At 56.1% G+C, this 14484-nt stretch overlaps 1 protein-coding gene across 3 annotated transcripts in view; it reads right to left on the bottom strand.

The window, feature by feature from the left end:
* CCDC40 (coiled-coil domain 40 molecular ruler complex subunit) overlaps positions 1 to 14484 on the bottom strand; it is a 36981-nt gene that overhangs the window by 7603 nt on the left and 14894 nt on the right. For all 3 annotated transcript variants that reach the window (XM_072939765.1, XM_072939763.1, XM_072939764.1), the window contains exons 10-14: positions 11877 to 11998; positions 5620 to 5863; positions 5364 to 5546; positions 1425 to 1670; positions 322 to 535 (exon numbers count right to left, since the gene is read on the bottom strand). In XM_072939765.1, the coding sequence (XP_072795866.1) occupies positions 322 to 535; positions 1425 to 1670; positions 5364 to 5546; positions 5620 to 5863; positions 11877 to 11998 (1009 nt within the window). The remainder of the gene's footprint in view (positions 1 to 321; positions 536 to 1424; positions 1671 to 5363; positions 5547 to 5619; positions 5864 to 11876; positions 11999 to 14484) is intronic.

Here is a 14484-nt window from a genome sequence, read left to right as displayed (position 1 = left end):
TGGGGGCCCCGTGGGAACGACGGTCCGGCCCGGGCAGAGGAGTCGGAAGGGGCCAGGCTTGGCCTTCAGACACTGAGGCTCCAGGAAGACCAGCCAAGCCCAGGGGCAGGGGCCGGAAGCAACGACCCTGATCTCCAGCAGCGGGTCTGGGCGCCCCAAGGGCAGAGCAAGAACCGCGGGGAAGAAACGGGGTATGAGGTGTCCAGGCGGAGTGGGCCCGATACCGGGGCAGCACCTCCCGTGGGCCCGTGGGTGGGGCTGACCAGGTGGGACCAGGGCGCCTCAGCAGGGGGCCGTGGGGGGCTGGGCAGGGGCGCTCACTCTCGATCCTGAGCTTCTTCTGCTCCAGGATGTGGAGCTCCTTCTTGGCCACGTCCAGGGAGACCAGCTGCTCCTCGCGCTCCTGCGTGGCCTTCACCATCTCCTGCTGCAGCCGCAGCCAGGCCACCTGGGCCTGCGTCATGCTCGCGTCGTGCTCCTCCAGCAGTCTGGTTAGCCTCTGGATCTCCAGCTCCAGGGGCCCCACTTCTTCCCCCTGAAAGCGGTGTTCGCCAGAAAGCAGACCGAGCCTCTAGGTCAGGGCGGGCTGCAGAGGGCGGGGACCCCGTCATGGGATCTCTCCCATGAAGGCCCAGGTCATATGGTCAGACCCGCTGTGGGTGATTCGGGTCTGGAGGGTCTACCGCCCCCGCCCCCGCACTGGTCCGGCCCTTCCATCCCCAGCCTTGCAGAGGCAGAAGCAGGGGCAGCAGGGCCTCCATTACCCAAGGAGACTTTGCAAGTTGCCTTTTAACAGCAGACTGTCATGGGGCAGGGTCTTCACTCCCTTAGAATCCTCGCGGTTGCAGCTTTGAGACCATTCTCTGGTGCCTGGGGTCTCCCTAAGAGTGCACCCCCAGCCGCCCGTCCTGCTCTGGGGTTTGGAGCCGTCGGTGGGGCCCTTAGGTCTGGGGTACCTGGAGGACCTATAGGACTGCAAGCCCCAAGCTCAACAGACCGCTTCACTTAGAGCAGCGGTCGGGGGGGACCCTGCCTGCTGCCTGTCGTCACACAGCCCGTGGGCCACACGACATTCTAAAGAAGAGGAGCTCATGCCAGGTGGAGGCTGCAGGATTCAAACTTCAGGGCCCCGGGGTGAGCTTTTCCTGCCCACGGCTATGCCCGTCTGTTCCTGTGCAGCCACTGCGGGGAGGAGGGGCTGCGACAGGACCATCGGGCCATAGCGCTGAAATACGGACTGACCAGCCCGACAGAGAGGGTCGCAGGCAGCCTGCGGGACGGCATTCCGCACACGTGTGCTTCACCTGGGAGATGGGCAGGGACGGGCTGCCCGGGTTCTGTGCGAGCTCGCTTCTAAATGCAGGACAGCCCCCGGGGCCAGCTCCCCTGTCAGCCAGAGTGGCCCTCCTGGCCCTGGGCCTCACCCCAAGCTCCGACACCGTCTGCTCCAGCTGCTTGTTGAGGAAGTTGATGAGGCCTTGTTTCCTCTCGATCAGGGTCGTGCGCCTGGAGATTTCGTTTTCACTGTTTGTGATGAGGTCGTTGACTTTTTTCACTTCCGTGTCCAGCTCGGCCAGCGTCTTCTGGTGCATGTCCAGCCTGCAGTTGGTGTTCGTGATGTCCAGGGTGGCCTGAGCAATGTCGCCATCAATTTTGGAAAGATGTGTCACCTGAATCAGCAGAAGGAAACATGAACAAACTTTCTCTGTTTTGGGGGAAGGCTCCAGAGGAGTGGGCTGGCTGCCCGTTTCCTCGAACATCCGGGTGTGCACCTGCAGAAACTGCAAAACCTGATCAGGAGAGGAGGCTGTTGGCTTCCTCCCCATCTCAGGACCTGTCAAAGGACCTGCATGTTGGAACCCTGATGATTTATCACAAATAAAGTTAACATTACTGTTTTCCTTTATCAGAAAACAGTGACACACATCATGGGGGACGTGAAAACGCAGGTGATTACCTATAAACCTTCTGCACAGTCGGCCACCATCACAGCTGAAGATCCACCCTGCCTTCCAGTCTTTGTATACAAACCCCCTTCCTCCCCTCCAAAAGCAACAACAGGATCGCACTCCACGTGTAGGTTTGTAGCCGCTTTTCAATTTGACACATCTGATGTTCTCACATCACATCATTGCTAGTGACTGCGGTGCTCTACCACATCTGTCCCAGAGCTTAGGAAGCAGGTCGCAGCTGTCCTGGGCCCACCCACCTGTTCCACAGCTATCACAGGCGCTGCTCCCTGCGGCTCGTATGCTCCGGGGAAGGAAACCAAGATGCCTGCCCTCTGTGAGCGTGCCTCTGTTACTGGTGTTCCTACTCTGAATAATGTTGTGGCAAGCTCTTAACAACTGCTCATTTCTATTCGATGGGACAAATATCCTTACCTTTTACTGAAAAGCTGGACGCAGTCCTGGAGAGAGAAGGTTGTATTGTGGGGCGCCATCTGCCACCAGCCAGGGGCTTGTGACCCTGGGGCTCTCGCCAGCCTTGGGCTCTGGAGGCAGGAGCATCTGCCCAGAGTGGAGCAGCCTGGGCCCTGCAGGGCTGTCTGCCATCCTGAAGCCGGGACCAGCCCACCCTGCCTCGTCTGCTGGCTCAGAAGACAGACTCGTTCTGCCCCTTCCCACGACAGACAGCTGATCATAAGGATACTTGTGAGAATCAGGGAACTGGGCAGCTCTGGCTTTGGGACCAGGCCCTTTTTCCCCAGGCCCTGGCTCTGCCCTGACCCTGCCAGCCCCCCGCCACTGGCTGCCCACCAGCTCCTGCCGGGCACATCCTCAGCTCTCTCTGGGCCCGCGGTTCCCAACAACCCCCAGCCCCATCTCCGTTTCACCCCACATGACCATGTGACCCCAGCTAGCTCTGTCACACACTCACTGTCTGACTGGGTACTGTGGATGGCTTTCCAGGACATCCCCAGATATAAAGCCAGACCCTGCCAGCATCTCAAGTCACCCAGCCCCTAAGGTCACGCCTTGGTCCCTCTGAGCTCTGGTTATGCCATCCCTCTCTTTGCCAAGACCACCCAAGTTCACCAGGTCTTCAGAGGGGCACACCTTCTTCTCTGCCCCAGCGCTCCACCCTGGAGGGGAGGGCTTCAGTTCCTAAGTCCCCTTTCAGCCACCAGCCAGGCCAGCCAGAGCACATGGCCTCTCTCCAGCGACATTCTGGCTCATTGCTCACCCTGGCATCCTTCTGGGATGTCAGTACGGCTCCTGGATTAACAGCGGAAACCCACACCCGCCCCCCTCCCTGTTCACCTGTGCCTGCCCTCCCTCTGGACCCAGTTCCGAATGATTCTGCCCATCCACAAACTCTGCTCTTTGTCCCAGATATGCCCACACCCCCTACCACCAGCCCAAGGGGGTTTTGAACAGTTCAAGCAAAGTGCCCCCTTTTAAGAGCTGGATTTGCATCTCCTGGCAATTATTGCAAGGAACACTGGCCCAGGACTCATTTCTGTCCTCTGCTGGACATCGGTGGTAGTACACATGACGCCCACCAATTGTAACAAATGCTGGACAAGGACTCTTTACTACCCTCCGGTGGACATCGGTGGTAGTACACATGCCGCCCACCAACTGTTGCAACAAATGTTGGCCCAGTACTCTTTACTGCCCTCCGGTGGACAACTGTGGTAGTCCACGCACCTCCCACCAACTGTTGCAACAAATGCTGGACCAGGACCCTTTACTGCCCTCCGGTGGACATCGGTGGTAGTACACATGCCGCCCACCAATTGTGACAAATGCTGGACCAGCACTCTTTACTGCCCTCCGGTGGACATCGGTGGTAGTACATGCGCCTCCCACCAACCGTTGTTCACAAATCCTGGACTAGGACTCTTTATTGCCCTCCGGTGGACATCAGTGGTAGTACAAGTGTGGACCAGTACTCTTCATTGCCTTCTGCTGCATATTAGTAGTAGTATGTGCGCCACCCACCAGTTGTAACAAATGCTGGTCCAGGACTCTTTACTGCCCTCGGCTGGACATCAGTGGTAGCACATGAACCACCCACATTGGGAACTGGTGAAGGGGTCTGCCAGGGGGCCTGGGGACCTGCCTCTGCAGTGCTGCAGCAAAGCTGGCAGGTTACTGCACGCCCACCATGCTCCTTAGCTTCTACAGTGTACCCTTGGGACCCCTACTTTTGTTCCAAGCAGGTAGTCTTGCCCCTCTTCCACCAGCGTCAGCCAGGACATCCCAAGGAGATCCAGCCACGCTCAGTCTGGATTCCAGCCCTGTCTCCCCAGTCCCGTGGCACAACCAGGCCAAGAGCGAACTGGCTTCCTCCCAGGTGTCTGAGAGGGGTGAGGTGCCTCAGGCTGCCAGCCAGGTAGACAGTGGCCCTGAGGCAGGGGGTCATATCATGGAAAGAGCCAAAGGAGAAACAATTCAAGTAATGAATTGCTTTTCTAAGGACACAGGGACACCCCCCACTCCCTGAGAAAAGCAAAACCCCTGGGGAAGCAAGAGAGAACTCATGTAGGGGGAGGGGAAAGGAGAGGGTCCCCAGGCCAGGAGGGCCAGTCATAGTCACTCAGGACCTCCAGGCACACCCTGGGCAGAGGCAGAGGCTTGGGCAGCTCTGGAATCCATTTAAAGTGCTCCTGCCCATTTGACGAGGGTTTCTGCTGCAGTTTATCCTCAGACACGCAGACAAAGATGTGTGAACGTGCAAGTTCAGTGCTGAGCTATTTATAATGTTTGAAACCTAAAAACAATCTGAAATGTCTAATGAAAGAATTGTTAAACAAAACACATGTACTCATAGGATGAACTGTGATGCATGAACTGTCATGTACCTTTCCTAGGAATATTTAATGGAAACTGTTATGCTGAATATGGCCAATAAGGTAAAATAAAATACTGTGCAGATACTGAAAAATTCATCAGGTCCTACACTTGTTCTTTGTGCACTTTTCTGTGTCATATTTTCAGTAAAAAATGAAGAAAAGTGGATCAGAATGGTTCCAAAACTGATAAACAGTAAGAGCCCTATGTCCTCTGAGGCTGTGTCTGCGTGTGTCTTTGTGAGTATGAGTGTGGCTGTGTGTGTTTAGAAAATTTTCCAGGAGGAAATGTACCACAATTTCAGAGGAGATTGTGTCTGGACAGTGGGATTGTGGCTGTCTTGCTTTCCTCTCATGCCTTTCTGTGTTTCTGGGTTTTCTACAATAAAAATGTATTGCTTTTACAACTAGAAAAAAAAACAACAAAAGGTGAACAGACGCGCCGCACGCCCCTTGCTCACGCTGATTCCACGGCGTGTGGTGTGTTCCCTGCGAGAGCCGCCCCGGACCCCTTCTCCCTGGGGGCACCTGCCCCTGGCGGCCTGGGTGTGTGCAGGAGCCGTACCAGGTTGGTCTTCTCCTTCTGGAGCTTCAGGATGAGCTGGTGGAAGTACTTGGTCATCTTGTTGGAGGTCATGTGCTCCCGCAGCTTCTCCACAATGCAGACATCCATCTTCCCCCGCTGCTCCGCCTCGTGCCGGACGGTCTGCTGGAGAGTCTGCAATTCGCCGAGGGTCGCCGTGTATTCCTGGGAAGGGAGAGGCAGAAGTGGATGCTGTGCAGGCGGCCGGGAGGCACGTGGCGGGGGGACGTGGCCGTACCGCGTGGGCCTTGCCCAGTGCGTCCTCCGTGTCCAGCAGGGTGAGCCTGTAGGTGCTGAACTCGTTCTGCAGGGCCTCGTCCTTGGCCAGGCCCTGCGAGATCAGTTTCTGCATCAGGCTGGCCTCCGTCTCCGCCCGGTTCAGGATGCTGGCCAGCTTCTCGTTCTTTTCTTCCTCCTTCATGATGGACTTCTTATAGGCTTCGAGCTCGCCGTCCATGGACTTGACTTGGTGCTGGCATTCACTGCCAACACAGAGAGGGTAAAATAGGACATCAGAACACCAGTGTGGATGGTGGTACCCCGCTCGGAGGACGCCCACAGGGTAGAGAGAAAGAAATTAGGAAGCCAACTCTTCACAGCAGCCGAACCTTGACTACTGGTTTCTAGCACATTAGAACTATTACCCATTTCAAGCTCAAGTCTAAAACTCTTGGGATGCTATGACTGTGGGAGGGGGAGAGGGAAGGAAGCTGCTGACTTGTGCTGGGCGGGGCGGGGGTCGCCGCCAGCCCCTCCCCTCCAGTCGTGACCATCACCTTGGAAAGGAAATGCCGTCACCCCGGGTTTACAGACATGCACGCTGAGCCCCGAGCCCCCGAGGCTCTCTCCCCACGGCCGCAGTGACCACCGGGACTGGGGGGAGCGCAGGCGGCCGTCTCTTCAAACCCCCTCCGCGCGCCGGCCGTGGGCACGCCCGCAGCGCACGTCCGGGTGAAAGACGCAGGTCCTGGCTAATGGCGCTCGAACGTCTGCGTGCGAGCCCGCTCCCCCTCTCGTTCTGAGCTGTCCCGCTGCACTTCTAACGTGCTTTTCTCCACTGATGGCACTTTATCCTCTGAATAAGTTCTTCTTCAAAAATTCAAAAAAATAATTATTTTCTTGGACTAGAATAACACCTTGCACGTCTCTCACAGCTACTCCCAGGCCCTTGGGCCTCTTCCTCAGGCAACCTGTCCCTGCCTCTCACCTGCCTTTCCGGATGCACTTCAGGCGCTTACAGTCACCATGCTGCACGTGTTTATGTATTTCTCCCCGCTTAGAAAATTACAAGTGGAAACTCAGGGTGTCCTGTTCTGCGTCTTACTTTGTCCTGTGCTGTGTCTTACAGATAGTCAGTGTCGGCGCACAGAGATCGCCTTGATTCTTTCCAACGACCAGATAGCATTTTAAGACCTCATCGGTACGCAACTAGGCTCTTTCCAGTTTTCTGGGGTTTTCCCCCTGATTTCACCAGTGCAGCAATAAACATCTGTACAGATTTAAAAAAAGATACTGCAGAGATACTGTGTTTATGCAGCAGAAGATTCAATATTATTAAGGTATCAATTCTCCCCAGACGGATTTATGGACTCAGTACAACTCCAGTATCAATGCCAGTTAGGCACTGTTTCTCTTCAGAACTTGACAAGCTAATTCTAAAATTTGTATAGAAATCCAAAGGTCTAGAATAGCCAACACAATTTTGTAGAAGAACAAAGGCTTCCACTATCTCATCTCAAGACTTTGTAGAAAGCTGTGCTTATGGAGATAGTGGGGTGTTGGTGAGAGAATAGACAGGTCAGGATGGAGAGCGTGCGCACACACACACACACGCAAGCGCACGCACACACGCGCACGTGCGCACACACACACGCAGTGACTGATTTCTGACAAAAGTCCCACAGTGTTTTGATGGAGAAGGGACAGTCCTTTCACTAGTGGTCTAGGGCAACTGGAGAGAAACATGCAGAAAAAAGGCTGAACCTCAAAAATTAACTTGAAATAGACCACATACCTAAATGGAAGAGCTGAAATTATAAACCTTCAGCAGAGAACATAGGAGAAAATCTTTATGACTCTGGGTCAGGCAAAGATTTCTTAGAGATGACATAAAAAACATGAACTATGAAAGAAAGAAATTAATAAGTTGGACTTCGTCAAAATTTAAAACTCTGGCTCTTCAAAAGACACCACTGAGCAAATGAAAAGTCAAGCCAGACAGGGAGAAACATGTTTTAAAAATACACGTCTGACAAAAGAACTTGTATCCAGAACACATGAGAGCTCATAATTCAACAAACAGATAAGTCACTTGGTTTAAAAATGAGCAAAAGACAGCTAATCGGGGAAGATCTATGGACGGCAAGCAAGCACGGAGAGGTGCGCCACGGCACTAGTCCTGGGGAGACGCAAACTGAAGTCCCGATGGGACCCCAAGACGCACCTGCGAAGCGCCAAAACGAAAATGGCAGTATCATGAAGTGCTGGCGACGGGGAGGGTGACGGGGACTCGCATCCCTTGTGGTGGGAGTGCAGACTGGAACGAGCCACTCCGGAAAACACTTTGGCAGCTTGTTCCAAACTAAAATACACACTTACCAGCAACGCCATGGAAACGTCGTCTAGACCAAAACCTGTCCAGTGTGCACAGCAGCTCTTTCATGCCGGCCCCAAACTGGAAACAACCGGTTGCCGATGTACCGTCGCCAGCAAGGGCAGTGAGAACAAATAAGCTATTGATCTGGCAACACGAGGACAACTCAAAGCGTCATATGAAGCGCAAAATGCCAGGCAAGGAAGTCACACGTGTCGTGTGACTTCACGTGCAAGACATTCGGGAAATGACAAGCCTACAGGGACGGACAGCAGGGCAGGCTCTGCTGGGGGCTGGCGGTGGGGAGACGCGCTGACTTTTGGGGACGCAGGGAACATCTGTGACCTTGAGTGCACGATGCTCACTTGCCTCTGTCCATTTGCTGAACCAAACTGTGCACTGGAACAGGATAACTTCTGTGCATCATAAGTCTCCACATAAATTATCCTCAGTTCAACTGATGGGTTAAAAACTTACTCATTTTCTCTTTTAGGAAGTAGCAGCCTTATAAATGACAATAAAACGAAGACATCCAATCTGTATGACAGAAGTCTGAACACTCGCTGAAATCTACCCACGGGGGACAGACACCGGGACGCCAGCCGATCAATTGTCACCGTTACAAAAGGGGAAAGCCACTGGTACTCTCACATCCTTGTCGCTTTTTCTAATTTCCAGTAACATGATCACTTACCTACCCTTGATAAAAATTACTTTTAAAGAAGACACTTTAAAAATTTCCTTGATTAGCAGATACCGATAGAAAACAAATGAACCCAGAAGAGCTGGTGGACTCCGAGGATGCTTGAGGCTCGGCCCAGTCTGTCTGAAGGTTAAGAGGGAACTTGGTACAGGATCTCAAGGTGACGAAGCTGACAGATTAACACCTGGCGAGGCCTGAGCCCTGCCCGCCCCGCGTGTTTCCTGCCAGGAGGTCCGACAGAGGCAGACAGCGGGGCACAGTGGCCCTCTCCCTGCGGGGGTGTGAGTTCTGGGCAGGGTGTCCCCTGCCGCCCGAGCTCAGCACAGTACTGTCTTTGTATTTTCTGGCCTATTTTGAGACACTTCACATGAAAATGGCCCGTTTGCTTCAAATGTATGACTTGCAGTGTTTGCTCCAGCCTCCCACGTGACCCTTCAGCTGGGGCTGTGACCGCCCCCCCTGCTGCGACTTTGACGCTAACATTGCACAGATTTGGTGGGAGGCGCCGTCTTTAAAGCCTGGGTGTGGCGGGGACCAGTGTGGACCTCTCTGTCTCAGGTCACCCCCTGGGTCCGGGTCAGCAGGACACGTCCACCAGCCTCGGGAGGCCCGGGGAGGGACACCGCTCGGCCTCCCCAAGGGGAGGAGGGACGGGACACGGTGCGTCATCGGAGCAATCAGTCCCCTAGGGCCTCGCCCACACCCCACGTCCGGGGACACGTTTTTACCCGGTGCCCTCTGTGGTGGCTGTGGCCTCAGGTCTTTAGGGCTGCAGGCTTCCCTGGGCTCAGGGGAGGCTGGTGGGGAGGGGGCACCTCCTGCCAGACCCCAGGCCCGAGGGAGGCCCACTGGGCACGGTGGCAGTGCCTGCGCCCAGCTCACACCCACTCGCCCCTTCTCCACAGGGGAGGGATCCCCGCCCGGCCCAGACAGCTGGGGGGGGCCGGCCTCGTGGCCCACGTCCGGGCCACCAGCCCGGACTATCACCATTTTCGTTCATTTTCTAAAATGGCCAACATGCTACGGATTGGCATTTAGTATTTAGTTCAGCTGCTGAACTGGCCTGGAAGCCACAGGCGATGCCATACTTTGTTTTTGCGACGCCCTGACCTTCGCTAAACCGTCTTGGTTTCCTCCTTCACACCTCCCCGCAGCTCCGCAGCCAGAGCGCACGGCTCTCACGGCGTCCCGTGCGGGCAGCACGTTCTGGGCGGCGGGGGCGCTCACGCCTCTGTGGCTGGTGCAGTTAGAGCTGCAGGAAGGAAGCTGAGCCAGAGTCACTACAAGCCATCACTTGCTAGGAGTGTGTGTGTGTGTGTGTGTGTGTGTGTGTGTGTGTGTGTGTGTGTGTGTGTGTGTGTTTGGTAAAATGAACATTCCATGTGTCTGTTTTCAAAACATGATACCATTGTTTTTTGTCAATCGATTGGAATGGTCCAAACGTGTGGCCACGGGAGCTGTCGCGGGACTCAGGAACACCGCTGGTGGGGGTGTGGCAGTCACAGCCCCCGGGAAGTACCCACCAGACCTGTGGTGCTCAGATCCTGGAGCCCAGAGCTCCCCGGCTCGACAGGGAGCACGGTTACACAGCACAGTGTGGGTGCGACACAGCAGTCCCGGGTGCGGGCGGGACGGCAGCCCCGGGGTGGGGCAGGTGTGCGGGTGACCTCAGCGTCCCCGGGAGCTGCTAGGGGACGGGGGGGGGGGGGGGAAGGGACGCTCTTTCTGCTCTGCTGTGGGAAGCTCTCCAGGATGCTTTCTGAATGAATGCAGGGCAGAGGGGACAGCACGGGTATGTGCATCTTTCTTCACTGGCACGGCCGGTCGCGGGAGAGGCCCAAGGGACCCGGAGCACGTCTGCGGGGAGGGGCTCTGGGTGGAGCAGGATGCGGGTGGGAGGGAGGCCTCACTGCATCTGAGTCTACAGATGTTCTAACCAAGCAGCTGTATCATCTGTTCAAAAGATTAGAGTTCAGAAAAAAGAAAAGGAGGAATGGCCAAGCCATGTCTCCGAGGACACGTAGGAACAGCCGAGGTGAGGAGGAAGGTCGCGGAGGGACACCCGGGTTAGCGCAGAGGCACAGGGCGCAGGACCACGGTGGGGGTCGCGGAGGTGTCCCTGAACCCTGGGTCCCTGTGGGGGCACTCAGGCCATGCGACCCCCGGCCTCGATCTTGCTCAAGGTGGACGTCGGGGGCGAGGGAAAAGCGGCCCGCCCGCCAAGGCCTCTGCTGCACCAAATGCGCAGCCGCCCTGCAGGCAGTGGGACCCAGTCCCCAGGGGCCGGGCAGGGAGGCGTCCAAGCCCGCAGCCCCGAGTCCGCAACTGCTCGGTCCCTCCACCCAAGTGTTTAAAGGGGAGGCAGGTCTTTAGCGGGACGTCTAAGTTTTAATCCAGCCACTGTCCATGAAAACGGCTTGCTTTAAAAGCAGTCGAATGTCTATGCCTCCGTTTTTGTTTTTCTTAATCACAGGACCAAGAAGGAAACACCTCCGAGCTGTCAGACCACCGGCGGCCATGACAAAGTGCCCACTCTCTCCTCCGCACGGTGGGCAGGGCGCTCCCGGGCACAGCCCCTGCCAGGCTGCGTGCCAGGCCCTGGCGTGGAGGCCGAGTCCAGGCCACGGTGCTCTCGCTCCAGAACCAGCTTCCACATCTGGGCCCCGAGCCCCCGCCTCCAGCACCCGGCCCGGGCCACACGCCCAGCCGGCCAGCCGCCCTGAGCCCTGAGAGGGGGCCGCTGGGTGGGGGGCTCCTCCTTCCCTCTGCGGGGAGATTAAAGCCGGATTGGGGCTGGAACCCGGCCCCCGACAGAACAGTGGAGCAGGCACGGCGCTTGTACACACAGGTGGTGAGCCTACAAATCAAAGGGACCCTTCATCTCCCTGAGATAAACACCCCTTCCCTCTCCCTCTCTCTCTCTCTGTTTCTCCTTAATCCTCCCAGGAAATCTGAGCATGAAAGCTTTGCTGCTCCCGGTGCCACGGGAAGTTTGAAAGGATTTAAGAAACACCGGAATCCTGGAGAACAATAAGGGGGCTCTCAGGACGGAAGCGGGGGCCAGGGGCGCAGGTGCACCCTCCGTCCCAGGGGGGCCGGGGAGGGGCGCACGGTTCCCGCCTGGGAGGAGGCAGGCACGGCGCCCATGCCCCGCTGTCCCCACACGTGTCCGAGCTCTCCCGCCACCTCCGTGGGGTACCTGAGCGCCTCCTGGATGGTCCTGTGAGCCTCGTCACGGTGCTTCATGCCCAGCAGGCTGCAGGCCCACTGCTGCAGGACGCGCCTCTTCTCCATGCTGATGGCGTCTATTTCCGCGCAGGCCTGCGGGGGAGAGTCCGGTGATGTGGACGCTGGCCTCGTGCCCTTATGCTCAGAGCCCCAGAAGGCCGTCGGGGAGCCCCAAGCTCTCCGGGTCACCTTCCTTCTCTGCTACCCTTGCTTTTCTTTATCAGCATCAGCAGAAGGACACGTGTGTAATTAAACACAGCTCTAAAGGCCCATCCACCACCTGCCTAAATCCTCATGCAGGGTCCCGGGTCCCCAGTACCAGTGCCCCCTCCTGGGGCCGTCAGGTCAGACGAGACGGTGCCCGCATGCCCAGCCTGTCCTCAGCTCGCTCAGGGCTGCTACGCCGTGATGCTCAGAGTCTCATCATTCCACCGGAACCACCGCACCTGGCCGCGTGCTGGATTCCCGGAAGGGGCACCGAGTGGGGGCTCAGGTGAGACCCTCCTTATGGCACTAGCACCTTTGTGGAGAAGCCAAGTCCAGCAGAGTCTGCTCTTGGTGGACATGCGTGGGAGACGCTGGAGGAAGTCAGAGGAGCCTTGAACACTCACAGTAACGGTGCAAGGGTGGAGCTGGGTGTGGAAGGAAGCATCACCCCTGGGGATCCCCTTCTTGGTTGTCAGGGCTTTAAAATACCGCCGATTCATTATTATTATAGAGAATAAAGTGGTATGGATGAACTGTGCTATGGCTGGTGAGACATTTCTGGATTTGGGTAAGTTATTAACCAAGGAGGCCGCTCTGTGCCAAGGAGCAGGTTGTGCACTGCCCAACAGCAGGCACCAGAACCACCGGGCTCCTCGGGGCTGGGCCGTGTGGGGCTGGCTGGCCTAAGGCAGGGGCCCCGCCACGGTGCTCATTGCCGGACCAGGGCTTGCTGACCGAGGTGCAGGCTGAGATGCAAAGATCCAGGCTGAATTCAGCATTTAAATGTTTTAAACACCTTCCCCATTAAAAAAAAAAAGGTATTCACTCTGTGGGAATTAGAACATGGAGATAAACAGAAAGAAAATCGAAATAACCCCACCACTTGGAGCTCACCATTCCTGACAGCCTGGCGGTGTCTTCCTGCGTGTGCGTGTGTGCGCGCGCATGTGTGCATGTGCGCACGCGTGTGTGCGCGGAATCGTGGATACATCGCTTTGTAAGTTAGTGTTAAAAACGAGCACGTTGTGAATGGGTTTTCACGCTGGTAAGTATTTGTTCCATTGGTGGGACAGTCTTCCCGTGCAAGGATGTGTCATACTTTGTGTAACCGATGCCCTCTTCTTGGAATCTTTCTTGGCTGTCACACACAACACTGGGTCCCCCGTGACTCTCTGTTCACCTTGTCCATGGAGTCCGTAATGTATAAAACTTTGATATGCATGCCTGCTTTCCATGGAGTGAAGTCCAAGCAGTGATGTTCTGGGAGACTTTGCTGGGGCGGCGGGGTGGTGAGGGGGTGGCTCTGACACGTTGTACAACATTGCCCTGGAACGAAGATCTCGGAAAAGCCGGATGTGCACCTCCCAGCCTGGGGGCCCCACTTCTGCTCCTGTTCATTCTGCCAAGTCGGTGGGAGAACCCCATCTCGTCCTCTTCCATCATCGATGTCTGCGGTGCACCTGCCACACGCCTTTGCTGTTCTGGGCGCAGGAATGCAGGATGAACAAAATGGGGGACGACGGCCCTGCCCCGGCGACACAGCCGGCAGAGGGGGGTGCAAGGCACAAAATGACACAACAAAGGAAAAGTTCACAGCATTGCGTGTGAGCACAGCCATCACGGTGCAGAAGCGTGCACAGGAGAGTCCGGACTGACTTTCAAACCTTCCGCACCACCACACTTACAGAAAGGCCTCTCCAGCCCAGGATTTTATAAATCTTTGTCGTTTTTCTTTCCTTCTGGTAGTTTCCCTCATTTAAATACTTCGTCCCATGTGGAATGAGGAAACGATTTGATATTTTCCCCCCAAATGATTAACTGAATGTCCCAATGCCCCTGGGTGCACAATCCACTTGCTCTCCATTAACTTATAATCCATGAAATTTCTATAGGAACGTCTCCTGGATTCTGAGCTCTCTCTCAGGCTCCCACGGCCCACCTCGGACCCTGACTCCAGCAATTCATTATTCTAGCCTCTATTGTATGTAACGCTAGGAGGACCCACCAGCCCGGCCTGTCCAGGACTCTCCCAGGAAGTCCCACCTCTCAGGAAACCCGTCAGCGCCTCCCTGGACGATTCTCGGCTAGTTCTCTGAATTTATTTTCCAGATAAAGTTCACAGTTGCCTCACTAACTAAGAAGCTCCCCGCCTCCCCAGGGGTTCCGCCGGGGGCACCGCTGGGTTAAGGACATCCCCTGGCTAGAGAGAACCGGGTGCTTCCCCACGTGGACCCACGTGTGTTTGTTCATTTCTTTGAGCCCGTCTTTCTCGCCTTCAATAAAAGTGTGTTGTTTCCTTTGTGCCATCACTGCAGATGGTGAGTCACAGATTTAAAAAGAAACGTCATGGCACGTTCGGTTTCCAGGGCGGC

The sequence above is a fragment of the Vicugna pacos genome, chromosome 16, assembly GCF_048564905.1.
Source record: "Vicugna pacos chromosome 16, VicPac4, whole genome shotgun sequence".
NCBI lineage: Eukaryota > Metazoa > Chordata > Mammalia > Artiodactyla > Camelidae > Vicugna > Vicugna pacos.
This window is presented reverse-complemented; position numbering and strand designations above follow the sequence as displayed.